Raw genomic sequence first — 25,398 nt, 5'->3', positions numbered from 1 at the left:
ACATTCATGGGTTCTGCCATTTGCTATTAACATGTTAGGTCCATATTTTATAATTTTGCTAAAGCATGAATTTACATGTTTCCATACTGATATGAAACTTTGCCAGTGGGTATCCTCTCCAATCATTCAATATCCACATCTTGAAATAATTTATAATTCTTCATTAGTGGACTGTGTAAGCATTGCATAGTAAAATTCATATTCTATAGTGATAGATTATTGAATTATCGATGACTGAAAGTTTAGGGATTGATTTCTAAGACTGCACCCATTAAAATGAGTTTTTTATCTGCACAAACATTCACACAAAGTCATGTTAAGTTTAAGTGTATTTTCCATCTCAGGAAAAGTCACCCTTCATTCCAATTCTATACACTATTCTTCACCTTGTCTCCAATTCAAATCCTCCTATTCATTTATTTGAGTTATATTATTATATTTATTTAAGCTAGAAAAATCCTCTGATGAAAATGTTAAAGCATTCTTCATTACAGTTAAGGATTAAACTGGATTTTTTCCTTTACATATGAGTAGGATTTATGTGGAATGTTGTAGTGCAACAGCTCCAGTAAAATGTGAAATAGCATTAAGTCAAAAAGATCATTTAAATCATTTCTAACAAGTGAACTAAAAAAGAATATTTAGTTCCACACCAGAAAAAGCTTTTAAAGCTTTCCTCTTAACGCTTTGTGCTGTCTTTAAGCAATTACATATTGATTCCAGCTCATCTAATTGAACAATTAAATGAAATAAGTCTGTTTTGACAGAGAGGTATATTGTAAATACATCAGTAAAATAAATTATCACCTTATAAACACTACCCGTGATTTTGATTGCTAGGAAACTGTGTTGACAGCCTTAAGTCATAAATGAGACACAGTAAAGCATCAAAGAAATACAAACTTAGGCAGCTTGAGATTCTAAGCCTGTAATCCCGTATTTGTAATATAAGAGATACTTTAAGACACAAAAAGTATCTGGCATTACACGTATATTTTTGGCACAGTTTTCTCTTTAAGGAAATTATGGGTTAAGAATCACATTATATATTTTTCTATCCTTTTACTTTCTGCTTTTCTGTTGAAAATATCCATGTTTTATCTGACTGTCTCTTATAAATGTCATGTAGTTAAATGAACTTTTACTTTAAAATGAAACCTTTACTACATTTACATTAATATAAATATGAAAATGGCTTATTTTTCTAAGTATGTTGCTTTCTGTTTATGCTGCAAATATTTTATGTTTCTTTTTTTTCCTCATCTTCTTTAAGATTGCTCTTATTTTTCTCATTACATTATGTCCCATTTTGAGATTAGAGATTTTATATTCTTTCTCTTCTTTCAGTAGCTGTCCCTGGAATACAACTATATAAAAGTCTAAAATTTACCAATATCTTTACCTCTTTTCTTAAATTACTTTAACTCTATACACCTTCTGTTCAATTTTTACTGGGGGCTGTTATTATTGTTCATTCTAACTGTAGTTTAATTGAATTCTGTAACTGAATAAACTTCATGAAACACTATTTTAATTATTTTATGAAGTTATTTTTCCTTTGGATTTATTCACCTATATATTTCTTTCACCTGACATCTTTTTCTTTATGCCTTTAAAATGTTCTTTCATGAAAGTCTGCAGGTAACATGCTTGCCTTAAAAAACACATTTGCTGAGTATAGAATTCTAGATTGACAGTTATTTTCTTTCAGCATTTTGAAGGTATTATATTATTCCACTGAATCCTTGCTTTCACTATTGCTTTTGAGAATTTACTGCCTTACCATCTTTCCTTTGAAAGTGACCTGAATTTACTCTCTGACTGCTTTTGAGATCTTCCCTTGTCTTTGGTGTCCTGCAGCTTCATGATGATATGTATGGGTTTCTTTGCATGCATTCTGATTGTAATCATTTCTGTCAGCAATTTTGGGGAAATTTTCATTCCTTATTTTTTTCAGATACTGCCTCTATCCCATTCTTGCTCCCTTCTTATGCTGTTATTCTGAGGGGCTGAATATTAGGCTTTCTCCTTTCTATGACTTTTTCATATTTTCTATTTCCTTGCCCCTCTGTATTACATTCTGAATAACATATTTTCCAGTTCATAATTCTCTTTTCAGCTATACCTAATCTGAAATGGTCTATTGCAGTTTTAATCTCAAATATTTTATATTTTTAGTTTCATTTGGTTCCTTCTCAAATGAGTTTGGACTTCTTTTTTTAGTTGCTTGCTCTTTACCCATGTATTTAATCTCTTTTATTCTTTTAAGCATATTAAACATATTTGTTTTATACCTTCTTTTGCTAATTTCAATACATGAAGTATTCTGAAGTCTGAATATGTTGGTTTTAATAGCTTGTTTCATTTTGCTTTTCATACTTTTGAAATGAGAATTAATATGTATTAGAACTTTGTAAGAATTCTTTTAGAGCTTGTTTAAAAGTGGTTTCTCTGGGGATGATTTATATTTGTTTCTGCCACATATTTTGAACCATTACAATCAAGAACCACACTTGGCCTGAATTTTTTAGACCACCCACATAGTGTATGTTCAGGCTACAAATCTTGCAAATGCTGGCTTTTGTTTGTGAATGAACACAAGAGATTTTGTTCCACTCTTCATTTGTATCAAGGTTCCAGAGCAGCCATTCTTGCATCTTCCAGTAGGTCACATACAAGGGAATGTTACTTCACCCTTGCACTGACAGTCTAATTCTTTTACCTCTTGATTTTAACAGGACCTCTCCCATTAAACATCTTGCTTTTGGTAAGGCATGGTGTTTGTCTTCTGTCTATTGCACTCTTAACTCAAATTCACACGAGGTTCAACAGTATCTTCAATATGAAAGTTGCCTTTAATACGCTGCGTCTTCTCTGAGTTCGCTTAGTTTTTGCCTTTAAGAGTTTGTGACTAATTTGCTAGTTCATCAATGCATGTGCTCTGCCACACTAGACAGAAGCAGGAGGTTTTTTTTCTCAAAGCAAATAGGATAAATCACTAGAGCAGCAATTAAATAAGCCTTTAGAGTAGGAGTTTTTATTTACCACTGCTCTGAAGACAAGAAGACTCCTGGAATAAAGTAGAAATGAGGAACAGACAGGTTTCTACAAATATTAAGTGAAATCAAACAGTGTTAGAACCAAATGTCATGTCACTTTAACTAGCAGTGGGACAGAATACTTAAAACTAGGACTTGGAAGTCTGGTATTTTCATCATTGAACTGTACTTATATTGTAACTGTTCACTTTATATAGTATAATGCGTATGATACTTTTAAAGAATTTATTAGACCACAGCAATAAACTTATGTATGCCTCTTATTTACTTAAGATAAAAGTATCCTATTTGTTAAGGCTGAGCCTAATAAACTAGTTCAGGAGAAAATGATAAAATTTAGTCAGCCAGTTAGTACCTGATTCCAAATCATCTTTCCTAAAATTTATTCAAGTAATAATTATGCTAGGATATAGACATACCCTAGATGACTGAGCATACTTTATTCATTCATGGAATAAAAACAAAATGAGACTTAACATAACCGCCTGGCATTTTATTCAGCGGGACCCCACCTCAACAGCTTGCCTTCTCTGTAAGCGTATCAAAGCCCTCAATCCAAAAGAATAAGAAGTAAACATATTTTCCTACATCAGCAAATTTAGAAAAGACCAAGTGGATCTCATAAAATTGATAAACTTAACCAGTAGGTATATAAAATAACAACCAACCTTTTTTCTCACTTTAAAGTGATTTTTCTGGACATTAGCCCAAACTTCCTATTTCACATAAGGCCACTGAGTGCCTTTGCTGAACTCATTCAAAAGTCATACTCAGCTCTGTTTGGCAGAATCAAAGATCCTTAAAAGTGAAATTGCTTTACAAACTATGACACTGATACAATGCCCCACACTTGTGAATCATTTCAAAAGTATGGCACTTTATATGCATTTTTCTATAATTGATGTTTTGAGTCATAGGGCGTATCGTTATTAAAGATAATAATAAACCCAATTGTAAAATGAAAGAAGTTATTACAGCCTTGCTGATTTCACAGTAACTAGATGACTTACTTTCCATGCTTATTTGAATTTATTCTCATAAGGGGATTTTAGATGGCATAGTTTAGAAAAGAGAGAATGAATTTAAGTAGCAGAATTTTCACTCACTGAAACATCACAAAAAGTGCTGTTATATGCCCTGTTTCTATGGAGAGGAGTTTATAATATTTACTTTATATGATAAGAGTTATAAGTGGAGTTCTATGTTGTTTGTTCAGCCTATTATGCAGATGGTGCTTGATTAAAATCTATTTTAAACTACAGCGATTACTGCAAGATAGTGTGCATTAAACAGCTCTCCCAGCTCCATTAAAGGCTTTGGGACCGCGGCAGTTTATTTTAAATATGCTTATAGACGTTTCTAACTTCTCCAGGGACATTTCAATATCAGTGATTCTCTTTCCTTGATAGTCTTAACTCCTGTGCTCTGGCTTCTTAAGAAATACTATTATCTAAGCAACACCGTTAGCACATGCTTTTTTAAAGTGAAAGATTATTGTTTTCTTGTGATAAATAAGTTAAATACATCTCTATAATTAACCAATAAGACATGACAGGGGTGAATTACCAGAAACCTTCAGGCACCTCTAGGGATTTGAGAAATAAATCTATGTCTTACAAGTAAGTTACATGAAGCCCATGCATCTGTGTAAAGCTTATGTGTAATATTTATTTATGAATTATATTTATTTAGGTATTTGTGCACTTATGTATTCATCAGTGCTTTAACTGATGGTGAAATCCGTGTGTGGGTAATCAGGGTGACATTTAGGGCCTCAGCTCATCCATGTTTTAGTTGCTATGATTTTCATACAGTTTTTATGTGTGTTTCAAATTTTCTTTGCCTCATAAGTCTAAGCCTCTGCCCAGTGCTATAGAATACCAGAGCAGAAATGTATAATGATCCATTGCATGTAAAACACTGTAGTGATGCTATGAAGGATGTGAAGATTAATGGGACCTGCTCCTTACTTTCAATGTGCTTATCATCGTGAGAAATTCACATTTTTGCATTATATGGTTTCTTCCATATTCTAAAGATTATGATGGAATAAAATTTAACTCTCCAGTCTTAGAACCCTGGTAACTTTACAAATACTGTATGTACTCTCAAGCAGTGTCCTGTACAAAATACTGTACTGTCTAATCCAGTAACTGCTAGTCATGTGTGACTGCTTCCATTTAAATTTAACCAATTAAAATTAAATTTAGAAATTCAATTTCTCAGTTGTACTAGCCACATTACAAGTGGCCTAGAGCCATATGTGGTTAGCAGCTACCCTTTTAGACAGGGCAGAGAGCATATCTATCATCCTAGAAAATTTTACGAGACAGTGTACTCTAGACTTTAAAAGTCAAGGCCTTTTGAAAAGTTAGGATTTAAAATTATAAGCTTCCATCCATCTATGCAAGAAGTCAGGATCCAGACAATACTCAAAATTAAGGTCCAGGGACAGATTATAAATCCATTTAGCTAATTTTTCTACTACAGTCATATTTATCATCATTGTGTGTTTATTCCAAATAGTTTGTGGTCATAAGAGCCAAGTATCTTTCAAAGTGCATCCATTACTGACATGAAAATGGATCCAAATTACAGCAGCATTTCTGTCTTCAAGGAGGCTTTGGACACAACAGTGATCATGTGTTTTTCACACATGTGATGAAGCTACTTCCAAAAGTAGACCTTACAAATTCCCAGTTCATTACACAGAATCTAAAATGGCAGCTCATTTCTGCATCCTTTCCGCACAAGAAAAATGAAAAATAAAAAATAAGATCCCCACAGATCAGGGGGCAATACCCAGTGTTCCTAAGACAAACAGCTTTATATTCCTTAGAGCAAAACCCAAATACTTGGGTACATGAGAGATCAAACTACAACAAAACTATTCTAAAGAGTAAAGATACTGTGAATACTTACTAGTCCTTGATACAAGAACATTGAGCAATATAATAAACAATTCCCTCCAAAGTACATTTTATCTCATAAAAAATAGAGATCTTTCATGCATAGTTTTTCCCCTTATGTAAGTCTTCAGTGGAAGTCAGGGCATTGTCTTAGATATGGTTCAGTTCTGTGAGGGCAATTTTATAAATGATCAGAATATTATGATCCAAGAATCAAACTTTGGTGATCTAGTTTAGTTATTGAAGGAGAGGCAGTGAATCTTGAGTGATGAATATTTTATGTGTATCCTTTAGATTGGTCTTCTCAGATGCCAGTTTTCTTGCATGGCAGAAAATTCAAACCAAGGTTAACATGAGTATTTAAAGGGAAGGCATAGTGTGATGTTAACTGAAAGCAGATCAATATGCTCTTGTTTTTAGGCATGGCAAAGACAAAGATGATGTAATCTGATAAGACTAGCTGGTATTCTGCTTTAATGAGGGCAACACCATAGTTTTACAGTCTAGTGCCTCTCAGAAACTCAATCAGATACACAATGGAAGCCCCAGAGTTACACTCCATAGCACATAAATGATGTCTCCTGAGCCTTGAAAATGTGGAGGCAGAAGTCATGAAATACTTGCTTCTTTAAACAAAACTTTAAGCAACATTGCATTCAGCTAGCCCTCCAGGACAAACCAGGAAAATAGGTAAAGCCTCCAGGCAACTAACAAAATGGATTGGCTGTATGGAATTATTTAGCGTTTTCTATAGGGTTGCTATCCATTGCAAAATGATAAGTGGTGTTTTTCATATGATTGAGCCTCTTACTGGCAGTAACAAGTTCTCCTGCTTCTTCAGGACATCTCTAAAAGTAGGGCCTGTTGTCAAATGCAAGAGGATGACTATCCTCCTATCTGTTACAGCAAGGAATCACACATCCAGTAGATCTAAAGCCTGTACCATACTGTCCAAATACCAACTTAAAAAGGAAGTAAGCATGATGATCAGTGGTTCAAACAAAATTCTGGACAATGAAGGAAGGAAATTCTCTTACTCCATTTTGTGCCACTGTAACAGAATACCTGAAAGTTGGTAATTTACAAAGGACAGAGATATATTTCTTACAATTCTAGAGGCTCAAGAGGCCCTTGGTGAGAGCCTTCTTGCTGTGTCATCCCATGGTAGAAAGCAGAAAGACAAAGAGCACATGTATGACAGAGAAAGAGAGAGAGAGAGAGAGTTGTCCTTTTTCTGTCTTTTTTGTTCTGTCTAGGACCACAGCCTACTAAAGGGTGCCTGGCCACATTGAGGGTCTGTCTTCCCCACCCAGTCCGCTGACTCACCCCAGTCACCTCTGGAAACCATCCTCACAGACACACCCAGAAGCAATACTTTATCAGTTCTCTAGGAATTCCTTAATCCAATCAACTTGACACCTAAAATTAACCATCACAAAAACTATTTAAATAATGTGGGGAAATCTTTTAATAAGAGCATTTAAATTGCATGATAGGAAATTTATCTCTATGATTGACATTTGATTATTTTCCAGAAAGATTGATATAATCTGTAATCATGGAGATTTCAATGTGTCAGATCATTAATTTTTTAATTAAAATTTAAAATGAGTCTAGGTAATATTCCATATGAATAAGCATTCACTTATTTCTCTACTTTGTTCCTGATTTCTCTCAATCTTTGATGAAATATGAGGATTACTCTTTTTGTAGCTTTATTGAGGTATAATTGACAAATAAAGTTGTATGTATTTAAAGTGTACAGCATGATGTTTTGATATATGTGTACGTTGTGAAATGATTACCTACAATAAGCTAATTAACCTATCTATCACCTCACTTTTTTAAAAATGAGAATGCTTTAAACCTACTCTCTTAACAAATTTCAAGTATACAACACAGTATTCACTATAGTCATTGTGCTGTATGTTAGATCCCCAGAACTTATTCATCTTATAACTGAAAGTCTGTACCCTAGACCACTCTATCTTTAATATTCTTCATTGTGGGTCTTGTTGACTCCTTTTTTCTCCTTTTATTTTTTTTTTTTATTTATTTTATTTATTTTTTTTTTTTTTGAGACGGAGTCTTGCTCTGCCGCCCAGGCTGGAGTGCAGTGGCCGGATCTCAGCTCACTGCAAGCTCCGCCTCCCGGGTTCACGCCATTCTCCTGTCTCAGCCTCCCGAGTAGCTGGGACTACAGGCGCCCGCCTCGTCGCCCGGCTAGTTTTTTGTATTTTTTAGTAGAGACGGGGTTTCACCGTATTAGCCAGGATGGTCTCGATCTCCTGACCTCGTGATCCGCCCGTCTCGGCCTCCCAAAGCGCTGGGATTACAGGCTTGAGCCACCGCACCCGGCCTTTTTTCTCCTTTTAAATAAATAGTTTATGATTGTGAATGTAAGAATGGCCGTGTTTACAAAATATTATCATTTTGCATTATTATTTTTATTACTTCTATAACAAATGGTAAGCATTTACTATGTATCACATATCAGGTAGCACCATGATATGTGCTAGTGAGCAAAACCAGTGCCTTCATAGTGCCTACACGCAGACAGGAGTAGATCTAACAACCACATACATTATTGTATCATTACAAGTTTGATACGTGCTATGAATGGAAATATACAGAACTAAATAAGCTTGACTTAAGTTTGAAATATCTTTGAGACTTGGAAATAGAGATGTCAATAACAGTTGTTTCTGTGTGTGCAAAACTCAGGGGAAACATGAACTTGGCAACTATCTACCCACAAATAGTAACAGAAACCCTGCTTACGTGTGAGATTACCTAAGTGCGCTCACAAGAGAAGGGAGTTTACTGCAAAACAAATCAGGAATGCTACCAATTAATGGCCAGGTGGAAAACGATGATCCTGAAATGATTCTGGAAACATCAGGGCCAGTGAGGTAGGCAGAGAGGGTGATGTTAGGGAACCAGGGGGAGAGAGGGACCTCACAGTGAGAATCAGGTAAGGGGGAGACACAAGCATCCACTGGATTCAGCAGTGTGGCCAGTGGAGATCTAATTGAGAGCTAAGTGACAGGAAAGCACACTGAAGTAGGTTGCAGAGGCTGCATCAGGCTAGCACAGCCAACCATTTGGAGGAGTTTAGTTGTGAAAAGGAGAAAAATATGGCCATGGGTAGGCTTTGGGCACAGAAAAATTTTGCTTGTTTGTTTTGCCTCTCAAGATATCGAAATGCCAGTTAGAAGAGTAGAGTTCAGAGGATGTGACTGAGGTCAGGCTCCCACCCCTAGGCATCTGCTTTAATCTGTGTAAAGTAAGACCTGGGCATCAGGGTATCAAAAGCTGACCAGGTGACTCTAATGTGCAGCCATGTTTGAGAAGCACCATTCTAGGTCGTATATATGCCTATGTGTTTTAATACAGCATTGTTATGCCAGTTTGTCCAATATCAAGCACCAGACATGCTGAGTCTCTGATAGATTTACATGGTGGCCAATGACTTCACAGGATCACCTCTGTGATCCATCTCAGGGAAGTTATCATCTAGCGTTAATCTACATTAGCTTGTCAACTTGGTTCACAGCATCCTGTCCCCCTGGGGTTCTTTGATCTGCTTCAGTAGACAATTTCAGAATGATAATCTTTTTAATAGATTTCTCAATAAAGACAAAGACAAAGAAATCACTTAGCTTTTTCTTATCTCTTTTTGGTGCTTGGGTATATCTTTCATACTGATTATAAGGTATCACATATTAATATTAAAGTATTTTCCATCCACTCATTCAATGAATTATTTTGAAAGTTTCTACCATGTCATAATTGATATTTGAATACCTTTTAAAGTGCTACACATATATAAATATATACCATCTTAGTCATTGTAAGATGGCACCATACCTAGTTTTCACTAGAGGAAACAGAGGCCTGGAGAAATTAATTTAACCAAGGTAACAGCTAAAAATAGTAAAAAGAGGGCATGAAGCAAGGTCCTCTGAAATCATATCCACAGACCTCTCTGTATATCATGTTTCATCTCCAATGGTGGCAGTTATTTTACACAAATACCCCACCTAGCAATTTATCTAAATAAGATATATACTACATTATATCTGCAGAGAGAAGGCAACTACAACCACCACAATAGAAGGTGAGGGTACAGAAGCTGCCTTGACACTTCGTTAGTGGGCAAGGCATGTGGAAATTGAATCTTTCAGATGCAGCCCCATTTTGTATTCATGTAGACTCATATAATTTTAGAGCTGGAAAGAAATCCTATCCACAATGCTTTATTTTAGAGGTAGATGAATTAATATCACATCTAGTTAGTAACAAAGATAATATTCAAATGCAGCCATCTTAAATATGTTCAATGTGTAATCCCAGTTGTATCAGAATAACAATTAAAATTATCAAAATATTCATACTTTAGGAACATGGGAGAAAATAGAATCTACTTTTAAATTGAGTAAAAACCTGTTCTAGAACGCTCTAGAATCTAATTTCTGGAGGTGCACTCCCCAATATAGTAGCCATTAGTCATATGTAGCTATTTAAATTTGAACAAAGTTAAAAATTTAGCTCCTGATTAACTCTAGTCACATTTCAAGTGCTCACTAGCTTCATATGGTTAGTGGCTGCCATATAGAATAGTGCAAATCATAGAACTTTTCCGTCATTGGAGAAAGTTCCATTGGACAGCACTGATCTAGGGTCTAGACCATACCATTCTTTAAACCATGAGCATTGCTGGGTTTTCCTGGCAGCGTTCCATAGACCTAGGGGCAAAGTCAAAAGCCATTTGAATTTATTTATTGGACATGCTGCCCCCAAGGTTTGAAAGCCGTAATTAGAAAGACAAGGATAGCCAGGCACGGTGGCTCATGCCTGTAATCCCAGCACTTTGGGAAGCCAAGGCAAATGGATCACCAGGTCAGGAGATCGAGTCCATTCTGGCCAACATGGTGAAAACCCATCTCCACTAAAATACAAAAAATTAGCCAGGTGTGGTGGCACGCATCTGTAGTCTCAGCTATTGGGGAGGCTGATGCAAGAGAATCGCTTGAACTCAGGAGGTGGAGGTTGCAGTGAGCCGAGATCATGCCACTGCACTCCAGCCTGGTGACAGAGCAAGACTCCGTCAGGAAGGAAGGAAGGAAGGGAGGAAGGGAGGATGGGAGGAAGGGAGGAAGGGAGGGAGGGAGGGAACTTCCTTAGAAGAAAACAAGTTAGATTGTTCATCCAATGGTGTTACTACAAGAGAAATCTGCTGTTGACACAGTTACAGTGTAAGAGAAAAAGTTAGGAATGTTAAGGGATTATATTTAATAGTGTAATAATATAAAAAGAGCCAACTTTTTTTAAAAGCTAGGTAAGTAAAGTTGGGAGTAAGATGAATATGAAGACTACTTGAAATATGCAGTTTCATCTGGAAAAAAATAAAAAAATAACAAAACAATATGTCCCTTAGAAAAGCCAGTGTTTGAGTGATGTGAATAGGTGAGTGTATGTGTCTAAGTCTCAAAGGAAAACAACAATATGTCTTGTCCCCAAATTGTCTCAGTTCCCCTATAATTCTATTTTGATTTCTCTTTCAGATCAATGGTGGAGAGAAGCGGCCTGCCTCCGATATGGGGAAAAAACCAAAAACTCCCAAAAAGAAGAAGAAGAAGGATCCCAATGAGCCCCAGAAGCCTGTGTCTGCCTATGCATTATTCTTTCGTGATACTCAGGCCGCCATCAAGGGCCAAAATCCAAACGCTACCTTTGGTGAAGTCTCTAAAATTGTGGCTTCAATGTGGGATGGCTTAGGAGAAGAGCAGAAACAGGTAAGGGATTCCCAGTGGAGTGGGATCCACGTAAGCTGAGATGGTGCAGTCTGAAGAAATGGCTTGCCAGGGCTTCGGGTAAATTCTTTAGATCCCAGAACAGACGCTGAGAATGTGTCCACATCCAAACCATGTGACTTTCTGAGATGTTCACATAATGTTGTACTCCTTTATTACTCCCCCATAAATAGCATGTTGATTCCTTTGTTTCAAAGTTTATATAGTGTAGATACTTTTAGAAGCACTTTTACATATCTCAGCCAGGATTGCATTATTCCTTCATGTTGCCAATATGAACATAAAGACTGAAAAAAAAAGTCCTAAAAGTATTTTGAAAATTGTCTACACCTCTCTTCAGCACTTACTATTTACCATTTTGTCATCAAAACCCTCTTTGCTCTTTGCTAAATGAACCTCAAATTCAAGGGTTTCTGCCCCTAGCCATTCCCGAAAGACTGCCGGGGGCTGTTATTCAATCCCCCATATGTATTTACACCATATTTTTAGGCTGTGTTAAATGGGACCAGATGCCTGGTTTTTTCCCTCTCTCATGTATTGCTATGGTATGACTGAGGACCATGCTTAGGGAAGGTCACGTGAGACACCACAGACACAGCATAGATAGCTCAGAAGGTCTTAAAGAGGACCAGAGTCGCAGAGAGAGTGAGGGTTCGGTGAGAGGATGGAGCACACCTAAACAAAGAAGCAATGTTGATCCCACATTTCTAAACCAGGAACTAGATGGCCATGGTCACCGTCTAAAAAAATCTCAGCATCACAAAGAAAAATTTAAAAGCATTCTTATTAAAATAAGTGATTGAAATAACTATGTAGGTGCAGTTTTAGCCACTGCAGAATACTGAATTGCATTAATGATGAACTAGTCTCATATTTTATTCTTAGATACATCAATCTTACCTTATCATATCCAGGAATTTTATAAAATACAGAAAAGCCCACACCTATTTATGCATCTATAAGGATCTATATATTGTGTTGATATTATATATTAATATCTGTAAGGTATAATGTCTTATAGTTTTCAAAGCACTTTTGCGTGATTTATTTGATTTGTTTTACTCAATATTCATAGATATACAGGGAAATTATTACCCAAATTTTGCAGATTACAAAATGGGGCCATATAAATTAAATTCATTCATTTGTTTATTCAACAAATATTTGTTGAGCACGTATGTGCCAGGCAGTGTTCTAGGCACTGAGGATAGAACTGACAATAAGACAAACAGAATGCCATTGTGTTGAATGATTTGTCTACAATTACTTACCTGGTACATAGAATTACCATGAATAAAACTTGTCACTCAACTTACAATGCTTTTCCTAACAAACCCTATGAAATCAATGATGGGGATAATGACAAAACCAGTTGCTAAGGAAACATAGAACTTGCTCTTCCAGGTCCCTCCATTCTCTCTTTTCTGTAAGTCAAAACTGTCTTCTGCTATCTGAAATCTCTACGTATTTCCCTACGTCCTTTTCAAGATTGCCAGCCTGAAGGGGTACTGTCCTAGGAAAACACAGGCCTGCCATATGGAGCTCTGTGTTGCAAGAGTTTTCTTTAAGAACAGGAAACACACCACCGAAACGTTCTCTGCACACTCAATTAAAATGCCCACTCACCATAAGAGGATAGTTGACATTGTATTATGGGATTCTAATTGAAACCTAACGTATTAATGCAGAATTTTAAAGCTAGTTTCTATTCTAACTTGGGTCAGTTTGCTCTCATGCTGCCAAACTTGAGGTGTGATTCCCAACTGATGTTGGACAATCAGGGCGAATTGTACAATGACTTCATTTCTCCATTCAGCAGAGCCTCACTGAATGAGAAACTAAGTGTATTCCAACCAGCAATCCCAGCCCCCTCCCTGTTCCCTTAATGTCACCTTAAGGCCTCCCTGCTCCACCTATGATGCCACCTATGAAGACGTAGCTCGCTCTCTGCTCCAGTAAGCCCTCTGTGCATTCTTGAATATGCACCTGGCTTCAGTACCATAAACTTTGTTGCTTTGTGAGACAAAATTTCCTGGAGAAAGCATCCCAAAAGCAATTTCCTTCCCTAGGGATTGGGTACAGCAATTCTTGTTTATCTGAAGACACATGATTCCCCTGTGAAGGCTCAGCCCCTCTTCCCTACCTAAGACTCAGTGACTGAACTGGGAGTATTGTTTCAAGGCTCATTTGCGCCTCTTTAGTGTCTACTTTGCCAAACACTTCATTTCCGGAAACATCAATCGCCTGCTCTGCCACTCACCTTACTTCTCTTATCTATCGTCTGACCCCAGTTACATTTCATAATTATTTTCCATATTCAAGAGCAGTGGTTTTTAAAGAGGGATGTCTGCAAAGGCCTTCCTTAGCCCATGATTGGTTCTTTACATTGTCAATATTAAAAAATAAATCCCTGTTCTCATGTTTCTGATGGAAAAGAGTAATGTTCTTATGATGAAAATCAGGTAGTTCCTCAAGGCAGTAAATATCAGGCAGCAGGTTTCGTCCCACTAATTCTATCACATTCTTTATTTTTAATATAGCAAGAGGAGAATATTAAGGTAGAATATTTTGCATTCATTTTTTCTGACCATCAAAGTTATTTACAGATCCCAAAAGTATGAGATTCACTACCGTCATGTTAAAAAGAGAAGTCACTCCCATTTTACCATTCTGGCATCCAGAATCAAGGCCGGTCTCCCTAATGTGGATATAATTACAATTATGTGCAAGGCTTTTTAACTGTATACATAGGATGGCAAATATTTTTCTCTCTCTCTTTTGTATGTTACTCTCTTGCAGGTTTCATATGTTGCCTAGTTTAGTAAGTAACTTGTAATGAGTCTACCTTTGGGTTGTCTCTCAATGAAAATAGGGTTTGGGAGAGCAAATTCATTTTATAAAGGATAAAGTTATATAATAGTTGACATATAAATCATTTGGTATCATAAAGCAATTTCTCAATCAAAATCCAGTTACTAAACAATTATGCCAAGATTGAGAGAAATAAGTTTTTTATCTTACAAAAGTAAATATTTTAAAATTTGAGCACTTGTTTAAGAGTTACCGAAACAAGGCATTGGGATGACCAAAACAGTTTTGGTCACTCTAAAATGATTTATCCCCATGCTGCATGCTCCTTTGACTTCGCAGAAGTCCAATGTAGCCTATCATTTGCAAGTAAAAGATGATCTTGCTTAATCAAGAGAGTGAGGCTGCAGATTATGCCAAAAGATGTGGTGTAGGATACACGTTGGATGCCGGCCTGTGCCAGAACCAAGCAGGGAGAGGGTCAAATTAATGAAATCAGACACTGCTTACAAAAGGGAGCACACTGCACCGGCTGGGCCACCGCTCTGCTGCTTCGCGGCAGCCGTTCTCTAGCAGTTTGCTAGAGTCATCAGCAGAGCAAACGTGCCTGCCTGAAATGCACATTTGGGCATCCAGAAAATTTCAGCAAAATATCCCAAAGTATTATAATAGTAGATTACCACCTGTTCTCTCCCTTTATGTTAACTCATTGTGCCAACACACAATAATATCTCCGTTTCAAACTTAAATTAATTGTGTTTTATTCTCATTTAATATTCAAGTTGGGGAGCACACATACTGCTATGTATTTTTAAAAGAACATTCCTGGAGCAGATTCGAGGCATACTATTAAAATTCAAAATTTTGGACAAATATGCGTGTTACAGAACCAACCATGTGATGCTGTTGGCATTGTGTAGGCAGCTGGTTCCGGTGGAAGGCTAAGATTTCATGTGCCACAATTGTTCCAAAATCCTGTTGTCATCATAGCCCACAATTATGAACAGCTACAAATATAAACACAAACTGGGAAAAATGGACAAAATTATTGATGACTTACTGGGGGCCTCAGAAAATTACAATATCTAAGGAAAAACGGCTATTAGTGAGATTACAATTGAATGTTTTCTTGACAGCCAGAGGGAACATGACTAATAGAGCTGCTGTGTGTTTATATCACATGCTTCCTCATTGTGGAGTATAGGCGGGAGTAAGAAGCCACTGCAGAAGGGCAGATCTTTATTTTCAGAATCCATGGTGAGTGAGAAACAATATGTACTTTGGTTTCAGTGAAGAATCTTTCAAAGAAGAGAAATCAAAAGGAAGCTGAAAGAAGTGATAAAAATCCTCGAGGAACACAAAACCTCCCTTATGAATCATTCCTACCAAAGCCACTGAACAAACTGCACATATCAGAGATCTCCCCATTTTAATACTTTGGAAGATGGTACTGAATCTGGAATGGGAGCAGAATTGTGTTTGGGATTCCAACTGGGGGTTTTAAATGCTAATGACTCGTAAGACAATGGAGAGCCCATTTCAGAAGCATACTAAGTTGTTTAAAAGGCACCAGATGGAGAAGGAAATAAAACATAAGTATTGCTGTGATGTTGGTCTCTGCTACTTATCTTTCACTGACTGGAACCTACAGAGAAAGAAAAATAATAAGTTAACAATATCACACCCTTTGTATTAGGATCCTTGGAGTTTCAGCAACCCTCAGCATCTTTTTTATGAGGTCCCAGCTAAATTTCCTGTCTACTTCCATTATTTCTGAACTCTCTGATTCTGGTCATTGTAGTGGAGGATCTGGGTTCACAGTGACAATACAGAACAAATAAAACCCTACAAAAGAAAAGAGCTCGTCCCACTTTGAAGCAGAAAGGGTTGGTCCAAAGAGCTATAAAGTGTTCTTGGGTCCTTTTTAGCCACGGCAAGCCGGCTCTTAAGTGAAAAAGGAAAGTCACCTTAAATCAGAACCAGATGTAAATGACTAAATGAACCTTAAGTTCCTAATTGGAGACACAGTCGGGCTGTAAGACATTTAGCAAATTACAAACAAAATGTTCTTGTTTACATTACATTAAATGGCTTTAAAGCTGCAGCCAAAGAGCTAAATAAACATGCTGTTTTGCTAAAAATGGAGTGGAAAGCCTATTCAGAGTTTAGCGTATTCAGGAGAAACCACAGCCCACGGTGCCCAGAGCGTGTATTTTTGTAAATGCTAGCCCTGTCGTGGAAGAGGAGAGTGGATTTACCTAGAGATCCAGAACCTAATGAGCAGATCTCACTTGCAGGGAAACTGTTTGAATACTGTTAACATATGCCTTCTTTCAGGATGCATAATTCATATCCAAGGATATTAGCCATAGCAGTTCAGCTGAATAGCAACACCTCATTATTTTATTCCTCAGTATTTATTCCTATGTTTGACGCCTCATGAAATTACTGTTAATGTGTTTATATAAGGGCAGATCTGACACAAGTGGGAAGAATGTAATTTCCTACTCATTCTTTCCTGCTGCTGTGTCCTCTTCCCTGGTAGAAGTGGCAAGTGTAAATAGTTAATTTGCTTCAATTATGAGCCTGTCCTGCTAAATTAGAAGCAGCAGGGATATGAAGAGCCAGAATTATACTTATGAGGCAGCTGACAAATCCTCTGAGCCCACAGAATCAAATCATTTCCTCCTCATTGGTGCTCAGACACCCACTACATAATGCTGCCGGGGTTTCTTTTTCCCCCTTATCTTCTGATAAAATGTGGACTTTTATGTCAACAATACTTAAGGTTAACTAAAATCCTGTCACACTATAGGATTCACACATGTGTTTATCTTGGCCGTTTTCTTATAAACATTAAGCGTTTTCCCAATTTTTTAAAAGCTAGGAGTGAAGGATATGTAAAACAGTTGCTCACTTAAAAACTGGAGAATGTAAGCAAAGTCCATATGCACACAAATTTGAAACTGAGCAATGAAAATTATTACAAGAAATGGTGAGCATACTTGTACAATTCAGGTATTTGTATATATTTATTACATATATATATCCATACATACAGTTATTGGTACATAAATGTGATTCTTGCATGTCTTCCTGGGCGTAAGCATTTGTTTTACACATATACAAATATTCATATGCTCAGACACCATGGGAGCAGACATTTCATTTGAAATTTTCCATGATGTTGGCGGGAAAATAATTCGAACATAATACTCATTGAAGTCTGTTGTGCTTTATCTATAATTGGAAAAATGTTTGGGTGGATTGTATATCTGTGTATCAGTCCACTGTTTCCATTGATGTACATTGTAATTTCGAACATGCAGTTCAGTTTCATCCTTAGCACACATGCTAATGCTGATTCATAGAAGGAGAAACCTGAGACCATGGATTGATTATATGCTCAATAAATACTTCCTGAGCACCTACTATGTTCCAAGCATGCTGAGGCTTCAGCAGTGAACAAAAGAGACCAGGCCTTGCAGTTGTGTGTCTTGAGAGAAGAATCAAAAGGAATTCTCATGGCTAGGAGAAACCACTGAGCAAACAAAGATGGAACATTTGACAGCAGACTGATTTTATTCACACCATGGTTTTACCATATTACCATATACCTGTTCTAATATATGAGGTAAAATAATTACCCATTCTAGTCTGTTTTCTTATCTGCAAAATGGGGATTATCCCATATGCATTATGCCAATGCAACATTTTTATTGAAAGAATTAGAGGTAATATCTAGAGAGAGCGCATGATCCACAAAATGCACACAATGGAGGCATAATTTTTAATTACTTTTTTATTTTAATTGTATAACATCGGTGCCTCACACCACAGTAGGCACATATTGGGCACTCAATAGATTGGTAACCATAATTGAACAACATCATACTTTCCTTAGTCACCTTCATTTAATAAATCAACAGATATGTATTTTGTAGCCATTTTTTCAGGCAAGGACCTCGGTTCGGATTCTTACCATTCCAGAAACGGGTCAAACCAATTTTGCTGAGACCATTTACATGGGTCAGACAGTCCTCAAAAGGAATCCATAGCAAGAGGCTTGTCACATTGTATAATGTTTTCAATCCTCTGAATGCCACTTTCTAAAGACCTTGGAGCCTAAGAAAATGCTGAGCGAGTTATACAAGATGGACATTTAACCATTAAGTTAAATGGACTAAGTTCCATATAAAATACGGATGCACTTGCTCTAACTGACCTAAATAGCAACAGCCTTGAAAGAAGCTGAGAATTTTAAATTTCTAAAATATATTGCAGGGAATTGTGGTTAAATTCTTACTCCATATACATTTCTAAGGATTTTCTATTAATATGAAATAGTAGTGGGAAAAACTACATTTGAACTTACCCAGAATGAAAAATGCCTTTAGTTTTTGGATAGAATCCAGAACGGGAAGAATTTTACATTTTTTCTTATTATTATTGTAAAGACTGTTGAAATAAACTATGGCTAGAGATTTACTAAGGGCCAGAGCAGAAAAGAAGGAAGGAAGAAGGAATTAAATGGTATTTATAAGATTTTGCTTTTCTGTATGAATTGGATGGATTGTTTGTTTAGGGAAGAAGTAGAAAGTAAAAGGAAAATGACAAATTGTATGAGAAATTTTTTTCTGTTTGAGTTTGTCATATCGTTGATATTGAACTGCTGATTTCAATTAGGGTTTATTAGCTTATAAAAACATGTGTACAAGCTGGTATTCAGAGCATTTCAAAAATGCCTCAGTGAATCACTAGATCATGCGACAGGATTTGGGTTCTCTAGAACTGCTATTTGATGACTATCTACGTATGGTTTAGTTTAGCCATTATATATGTTTCAGTTTAACCACTGAGATGCAATCCTTAGATGGGATATGGTAGTTTTCTTGGAATAACAAACCACAGCATATAACTCAGTTAGGACAGGATGAATTCAAAAGTGTTTGGATGAGTGGGGGAAAATGATAAATGATGTATTATGATTTTTAAATCCTCATCTGGCCAACTTTGTACTTTATTTCAAACAGCTGTGAACCATTTGGAAGCCATTTTGTAACTCAACTAAATACTAATATTTACTGTATGAATCACATACCTTTAAAATATTTGTCTTTCCCTAAGAGTGAGAGACTGTTTCTTTCCTAAACTTAACTTTGACATAAATCAGACCCATCCTTGTCAGTTAGAAGGTCGGTGCATTTGCTCGTGGCAGTGGTTGTTCGTTGCCAAATGCCGTCCTGGGACATCTTTGCTTTCTGCAAGCAGAGGACTTTCTTCATCCATAATTAGAGGCTTTGAAATGCTTTTGAGAGATGTTTTTACTGAAATTTTTAAACATCTTTTTTTAAATGATTTCCCCTACTTCACCTGCATGTGGAATTTTTATGTATCATCATTCATTCATATTTGAGGACTTTCTTCAGACATTTCCATTAGATATAGAATTCAAGCAACAACCTTGTCCAATTTTAGAAGGTAACATCGGAAAGACATACGGAGTGTATAAAATGGGAGCCATCAGGTAGTTCTCAAAGATGGAGGTGCTAATTACTGTTGAGGAGACCACCTCAGATTTTAATTCTGGTCCAGGCTACTCCCCTTTCAACACAATTACAGGAATCTACCTTCTGAAATGACCCCCCTTTGAATTCTCCCTCTGAACATCTGCAGCTATTCAGGAAAGAGTGGATCCATCAATCCATGTAATGTGACATGATGAGTTTACTCTTTTCTAAAGTGGTATTTAGGCACTTATACGATGATCCCACATAGCCAATCATCAATAGCCAATAGGGAGCCATTTGTAGAAAACAGGGGACTCTGCATGCTAGTCAGGTATCCTGTAACAACATCGATTTTGGAGGGAAACCGGGGGCACATGCAGCCTGAAACATGTGGAGTTAGCTACCTTTCTTCCCTGGTTGTTAAGCAACAAATTTCAGGAAAGTTAACACTTTGTGTGATGTTAACTGCCAGGAGCTCAACAAAGGGATAGCATCGTAGTCACACTGTTGCTGTTTCAGTAGAAACCAATGAGAGAAAAATGATAGATACTGCAGTCAGACCATCTGGCAATACTGTCTTATCTGCCACAACTTAAAAAATGCCACTGTGGGCGATGCTATGGACCAAAGTGCATTCTGTTTGCCTTTGAAAGCAAAACATATCCTAGTTAGCTGAATGGGAGTCACTTGGAGTAGCATATCAATAAAAGCATGATAGAAATGCTTAGGGTATACAAAGATGCATTACCATAAAAGACATGTTGACTAAATGTTTGCTTCAAAGTCCTGAATAGGATTTCTATCTCTGTAAGAGAAAAACCCTCTTGAAGCAGTTTTAAGGTATTAAAAGCAAATGTAAACATTGTCAGTTTAAGGTCATTAATTATAAATTATGTCTTTGAGAAGAGGTTTAAGGAAAAACTATAAACAGAAATCTGTCTCTCAAGAAAAAAATAAATCAATGAAAAGCAGGAGAGCTGTGTTTCATGGCTGCACCGAGGCTTACGATATACACAGATCATACTGTTCGAAGGCACTTACTCGACTTTAGCGTTTGTTTGTTTTCACGTGTGAATTTCCAAAAAAGAATTTGAATTTGACTTCCAATAATTAGCTCAGTAAATTTAGAATACTCCTGTACTTGAACCAAAGGATTTATTGGTTTTTTGCTTAAAAAAAAACTGAAATATAATTTTTAAAGTTTCTGTAGTTTCATACTTAGTAAGATAGAACATTGATTATATGATAATATTGTACTAATTCTTAATTCCTTATTTTACTTGGCTTTTATTAAACCAAAATGCCAAATACAGAAGTCAAGGCTGAAGCCCTCCCTTTAGGAGAAAACTTAGCACATTCATTTCATAGAGTCCTGTTATAATTCTGTTGACAAGGTTAGTCATTTGTTTACCTTAAGTAAAATGTTCTGCTTTAATTAAAATATTCATGAGTAAATAATATTTCTCACCTCTCGAATTTCATAGTTGGTGTTGGGCTCGGCAAACCACAGTCAGCATTTGAAACCATAAATTGACCCCTGCTGCCAAATAGCAGATATTTGGTCTTTAGACATAATTTATATTTAACTACTCTGACTAATTCCGAAGCCACTTTTCAATACTGATCTGTGTGTCTGTTTTTGAGCTCAGCATTACAAAATATTAGCCAAGTCTTATTCCCTGCTGTAAAATCCAAAATGTGGGAAATTTAAAATAGCTGTATCAATGAAAATACATTTCCATTTACACAGTGAAGGATGAAAAATATTTTCTTCTTTAAGGCTGATTTCAAAAGATTGCCAAAAGTATACTCTAAAGCCTTGAAAGAATCAACTTAATGGTAGCAGACGGCCATGTGTGTTCACTTTGCTAATCTTTCATTTTCAACTCTAATGACTGCTCACTGTTTAACTTAGAGATGTGACCTTTAGCATACAAGCAAGTCATTTTTCAGTACTTTTGCTCAATTTAGGATGATTTTGCTTTTATTTTCAAGATGATTCCCTCTCAGAAATAGAAAGCTTCTGTAAACTGAAATTCATTTCGGAACATTTTTACCTTTTCAAAATGAGGTGTCCACAGACCCATGACATCCAGTGTTTTTCTTGGAAAGGACACGACCAGAGTGGACTGCAGGGCAGGGCACGCATGCAATCCACAGCCACTTGGGCTTCCTTTTCCTCTCCCAAACGTGTCCTTAATCACCATCACTGTTTCCTGAGTCTTTGAAAATAGAACTTCAAGGCTCCAAATCTTAACTGAATGATGAACCTGCAAACTCCATTCTGTCTCCTTTGATTTGCTTATTGAAACTGATTTGTCATCTTTAAATTCTGTCTTTGTTTTTGTATTTAGCATGGAGTATATATATCAGGATGTGAATGCGCTGTGGAGTTATGTGCCCATTATATAAATATGAATGCCTTATTTACTCACATGTGGTTTCCCTAGGAAACTTCATCAATAGTATCTTTGTAAGCCAACTACCTCTACACTCATAGCTACCCAGATAAATCCTTTCATATGTTTTATGTAAAGGTGTAAAGTTTTACTGTTGTTAATTTTTTTCTTATCTAGTCTATTGCCATACTTCTTAAAAATCTGTTTCAGTAAGAAAACACAATCTTTGAGGAGATATATATTATTATATAAGTGTGTATGCGTGTGCAATTATCATTCTATATTGTACTTCTCTGAAAACAAAAGCAGATGCACTTTCTAATTTAAGACTCTTTGCTGTTGTTGCAGGTCTATAAAAAGAAAACCGAGGCTGCGAAGAAGGAGTACCTGAAGCAACTTGCAGCATACAGAGCCAGCCTTGTATCCAAGGTAACGTGCAGTTTTGTGATATTGTGACGGATTGTGGCTATCTCAGGGCAGATTTTGATAGTCACTTAAAGGCATAAAAGACCACTTTAACAATTCTGCGCAATCTTCTTTGTTGGAAAAAAAGTAAATTATAAACAAAGCTATATGATATGGAAATATTCGTTCAGCTCTAAAAGACCAGAGCAGCATCCCCTGGGCCATTTCTTATATATTGTCCACCTGTGGATGGTTGGTTGTGTGGATTAGTCACAGTACATTCTTCAACCCAAGCCAACTTTCTACTTCTCCATATCCCCTTCCTAAATTGCCTCCAGGCCCCCATGCCATTGGCCTTTACTGAGGACATGCCAACTGTAAGTTCTAGACTCATTACAGCAGCATTAGGAGGTAAGCAGGCCCCAAAAATGTTTATAAATCACATCATTTTGTTTGAAAATAAAAACACCACTTAAAAATATTTAGTGATTTAGAATATCTTAAACACTAGTTCTTCCTGTTATAAATACTCAAGAGTTGACTCTGATTGGTTTCATGTTATTAAAGATACAGTTTCCTGTATGGAATTCTTCCGAAGGTAACCTCAGAAATATAGACTGAGTCTGTAAGCACTAGACACTGTTTTCTCAAGTCCCAAATTGGCTGTTACTGTGCTCACTGTGGTCTGGGGCTCTGGACTTCATCCCATTTCCCCTTAGAAAAGACGTTTTTTCTCATTCACAAATATCCAGACTCATTGTAACTCTAAAATAATTATATAAATTATGTTTTATTGAAGAAGATACGTACTGAATATACTGATGCAGAGAAGAAAAGAGAGCCCAAAGTACAAATTCACAAGAAATTTCAGTAAACTATATGTCTAATCCAGTCTTATGTTCTACTTCTAAGGTATGGCACTGTGAGAAAACTTATTAGGTATAACTTACCTTAAAATTTCTAGCTTTTTTTGTATTATCTCACACTTTCTAATTTATCTAACTCCTTCTGAAGCTATTTATATTTTCTGCTGATACCAACTTCACATTTCTGCATATATTACATAGAATGTACATAAAATTATAACCTAACAAGTGTAAAATATTAGATCCATACAGCCATTGGATTAAATAATCGTGTGGATATTGTTAACAGATAATTACACCAAAAACATAGCGGGGCTTTAAAAAAGTTAATTCTCCTTATTTCATCCAAGATCAGATTCTTTTTGAAGATTTTAAATAGAGTTTTAGTCAGAGCACTTTACATAGGAGAAAATCAATACACGAAGTCTCAATCCCAATACAAAGCACACTAGTTAATGATATGCAGATTGCCAGAATGCTGTGATACTGACTAAGCCTTTACTTTCAAAACAAGTGTCCTCAGATTTGCTCTTAGCTGCAACTTTTCTTACTATTCAGTTTCAGAGTTGCAACCCGCAGTGTACGGCAATTTGTATAAATGCTGTGAATTGCCATTTCTACATTTAAAAAACCCAGCACTTTTTTTACAGCTTACTCTGACATTTTTCTTCTCTTTGGCAGTAGAAATTTTGCTGGAGCTGTTGAATATCTATTTATGTACAACTATCTATTGTGTGTATACAAATTGAAGGCAAGTTACAAACATCCTCTCCAGGTTAAAAAAAATGACCCTCCGATATTGTACGTGAGTGGATATTTGGCGTGTAACTCTCTAGACATCATCAGAAAATTTTCCAGCCTATCCTCCCAAGGATATAATCACATATATAAAAATCTAATTCTGTTCCATTTTAATTACGACAAGGCAAATAATAACCAGTCATATTTAAACATATTTTTTCTACATTATAATTTTTTTACTATGTTATAAATTATTTCCCTATTCTAAAAGATTTAAAGGGACAAACAGAAAATGCTACATGATATATTCCATAATTACAACTCCCAGGAACCACCATGTGCCAGCCAAGCTCTATTTTTTCCCCACCTTCCGTTTGTATATTCATTTGACCAATCTTCCTGGGCTTGTGCTCTGTGCCAAGCACTATGCCAGGCTCAGAGAATGCTGTGGAGAACAGGCACATCCTTTCCCTAGACTTGAAGAACTTTCTCTTTCGTCAAGGGAAATCATTAGTGAAAACATAAACTAATAAATGATTGAGATTTGAGAATCCAAGTATTCTGGAGGAGATCAAGCAAGGCCTCTGCTTAGGTGATCTGCAAAGACCTCTTTAAAGAAGTGACATTGGCCGGGCGCGTTGGCTCAAGCCTGTAATCCCAGCACTTTGGGAGGCCGAGACGGGCGGATCACGAGGTCAGGAGATCGAGACCATCCTGGCTAACCCGGTGAAACCCCGTCTCTACTAAAAAATACAAAAAACTAGCCGGGCGAGGTGACGGGTGCCTGTAGTCCCAGCTACTCGGGAGGCTGAGGCGGGAGAATGGCGTAAACCTGGGATGCAGAGCTTGCAGTGAGCTGAGATCCAGCCACTGCACTCCAGCCTG

General features: G+C 36.6%; 1 protein-coding gene across 1 annotated transcript in view; it reads left to right on the top strand.

Moving 5' to 3' along the window:
* TOX (thymocyte selection associated high mobility group box) overlaps positions 1-25,398 on the top strand; it is a 311,594-nt gene that overhangs the window by 267,268 nt on the left and 18,928 nt on the right. Inside the window, exons 5-6 of the mRNA XM_023222364.1 lie at positions 11,536-11,766; positions 22,850-22,930. Of these exons, the coding sequence (XP_023078132.1) occupies positions 11,536-11,766; positions 22,850-22,930 (312 nt within the window). The remainder of the gene's footprint in view (positions 1-11,535; positions 11,767-22,849; positions 22,931-25,398) is intronic.

This window comes from Piliocolobus tephrosceles, chromosome 7 (assembly GCF_002776525.5).
Source record: "Piliocolobus tephrosceles isolate RC106 chromosome 7, ASM277652v3, whole genome shotgun sequence".
Classification (NCBI taxonomy): domain Eukaryota; kingdom Metazoa; phylum Chordata; class Mammalia; order Primates; family Cercopithecidae; genus Piliocolobus; species Piliocolobus tephrosceles.
This window is presented reverse-complemented; position numbering and strand designations above follow the sequence as displayed.